Here is a 2346-nt window from a genome sequence, read left to right as displayed (position 1 = left end):
TGTTAGAAAATGAACAAATAAGAGAGAAAGCAAAGTTAGATAATTTGATAAGCTATGGGACCAAATTAATTTATGTATGCTCGAACTAGTTGATGATGATGGACCCATGCTAGACACTAGTTCATGGGTACTAGCTAGTAAAAAAAGTATACCTTTTTCAAGTTGTAGTTTAGCTTATATCCGTATATCACAATCAGATAGAATTTCGAAGTACTATAAACGGGAGCCTATAAATGGAGACGTTTTGCATCATGAGGCTATAACAACTTGAACAAAAACAGAAGCCCTGCGCCATGGCGCTTAGCAAGCATACACGCACTGATCAGCAGGCCGTGCTGGATGCTCAGCTGCTGCTCTGGCACCACACCATGGGCTATGTCAAGTCCATGGCACTCAAGGCCGCCCTAGACCTCAGCATCCCCGACGCCGTCCACCAGCACGGTGGCTCAGCCATCCTCCCACACATAGTCACCAAGGTCACACTCCACCCGTCCAAGATACCATGCCTGCGACGCCTCATGCGTGTGCTCACTCTCACCGGCGTCTTCAGCGTCCACGACGGCAGCGATGAGCCTGTTTACGGGCTCACGCCGGCGTCTCGCCTTCTGGTCGGCTCGGGGCTGAACGTGGCTCCGTTCCTGACCTTGATGCTTGGTACTGTCTTTGTGTCTTCCTTCTTCGACCTCGGCGAGTGGTTCCGGCACGAGTTGCCGGATCCGTCCCCCTTCAAGTTTGCGCACGGACGGCATATATGGGATCTGGCCGACCACGACGCAAGCTTCGGCAAGCTCTTCGACGACGGCATGGTCGCGGATAGCAGTTTCATCATGGACGTCGTGGTCAAGGAGTGCAGCGACGTCTTCCAAGGGATTAGCTCCCTTGTCGACGTCGCCGGCGGGCTCGGCGGCGCTACCCAGACCATCGCAAAGGCGTTCCCGCATGTGGAGTGCAGCGTGATGGATCTCCCACACGTTGTCGCCAATGCTCCCACTGACACCGATGTGAAGTACATCGCCGGTGACATGTTTGAGAGCATTCCGTCGGCAAACTGTGTCTTCCTGAAGGTATACGCCCATATAATTGTCAAATCGTGCTCTTGTTGAGTATCGTGATGTTAGTCACTTCCATTTTTTTTTTTTGGGTTCTAGTGGATTCTGCATGACTGGAGTGATGCCGAATGTGTCAAGATATTGAAGAACTGCAAGAAGGCCATAGCATCTCAAGGAGGAGGGAAGGTGATAATATTGGATATGGTGGTTGGAGCAGGGTCATCCGACGAGAAGCATGTGGAGACGCAAATCTTGTTTGATCTCTTTATGATGTTTATTAACGGTGCCGAGCGAGATGAGCTAGAGTGGAAGAAGATTATTTTTGAGGCTGGATTTAGCTCTTACAAGATCATACCTGTTCTAGGTGTTCGATCGATTATTGAGGTCTACCCATAGATATCTATGTAACTCAAGTACACTGCATGCGTGAATAATCTGCGTGTGGAAACTAGGTGTGAAGAAGTGTTTTGCCATTGCCTGTTTCGTTGTTAAATGTATCACATGTACTCCTCGTGTTCCAAATTATAAGACATATATTTTGGTCTTTTTAGATATATATTATTTTTACTATATATATAGGTGTATAACAAAAGTTATATGTCTAAAAAAACTAAAGCGTCTTGTAATTTGGAGGGGAGGGAACACTGTAGTACAAGAACGGGAGTTGCGGGTTCTCATTCCTCAACGACGAGTAATAAAACGATTTGATCAGCGCCAGAAGGAAGGCGTGAGATGGCATATTTGTATCAACATACCGGTCTACAGTTTTATATGGCCGCAGTTTTTACTCTTCACGTTTCACATACAGCAGTCAAAGCAAATAGATGCAAGGGCACATTAAGCTGACATGCATTCTATACAGGAGTATCAATCTTTGTTGAACCAGCAACATGGCTTAACCAGTCATTCAGAGTGGGAAACACTTAAGGGCCTGATTGAATGGTCGGAATCAGGTCGAATTGGAAACCATTTCATGGGCTGGCCTGTTTGTCTGTCACGTGAATTGGAAAGCAAAGATTCTAGGCCATTCGATAAACGGAAGCTTGCAGCAAATTCACGGGCTGAGAACCAGAAAGCTAGCTATTCCGTCCCCCGACTCGCCCTGACGCACTGCCTTGTCAGACATGCTCTACTCTCTCGCCTCTCTACACCATGGTGACTAGGGTTCCAAGTGTCCGCTCCTTCCATTGCCCCAATCCTCCACTTCCTGCCAGTTCCAGACAAGACATCGATATTGTTCTCATTCCTCTGCTATGCAGTATGCACTTACTCAGGCGAGCAGTATGAGCGAGTGAAG

At 47.6% G+C, this 2346-nt stretch overlaps 1 protein-coding gene across 1 annotated transcript; it reads left to right on the top strand.

Moving 5' to 3' along the window:
* The first annotated feature begins 293 nt into the window (after positions 1–293).
* LOC136513958 (O-methyltransferase ZRP4-like) lies at positions 294–1445 on the top strand. The gene is made up of 2 exons (XM_066507933.1): positions 294–1064; positions 1149–1445. Exons 1-2 carry the CDS (start codon positions 294–296, stop codon positions 1443–1445), a joined length of 1068 nt encoding a protein of 355 aa, XP_066364030.1.
* Positions 1446–2346: the final 901 nt, after the last annotated feature.

This window comes from Miscanthus floridulus, chromosome 16 (assembly GCF_019320115.1).
Source record: "Miscanthus floridulus cultivar M001 chromosome 16, ASM1932011v1, whole genome shotgun sequence".
Lineage (NCBI taxonomy): Eukaryota > Viridiplantae > Streptophyta > Magnoliopsida > Poales > Poaceae > Miscanthus > Miscanthus floridulus.
The sequence above is the reverse complement of the archived record's forward strand: the minus strand, read 5'-3'. Positions and strand labels throughout refer to the sequence as shown.

Coding starts and splice junctions, on each gene's coding strand:
- LOC136513958 (XM_066507933.1), top strand. CDS start 294: ATGGCGCTTAGCAAGCATACACGCACTGATCAGCAGGCCGTGCTGGAT. Junction 1,065..1,148: donor CAAACTGTGTCTTCCTGAAG/GTATACGCCCAT, acceptor TTTGGGTTCTAG/TGGATTCTGCATGACTGGAG.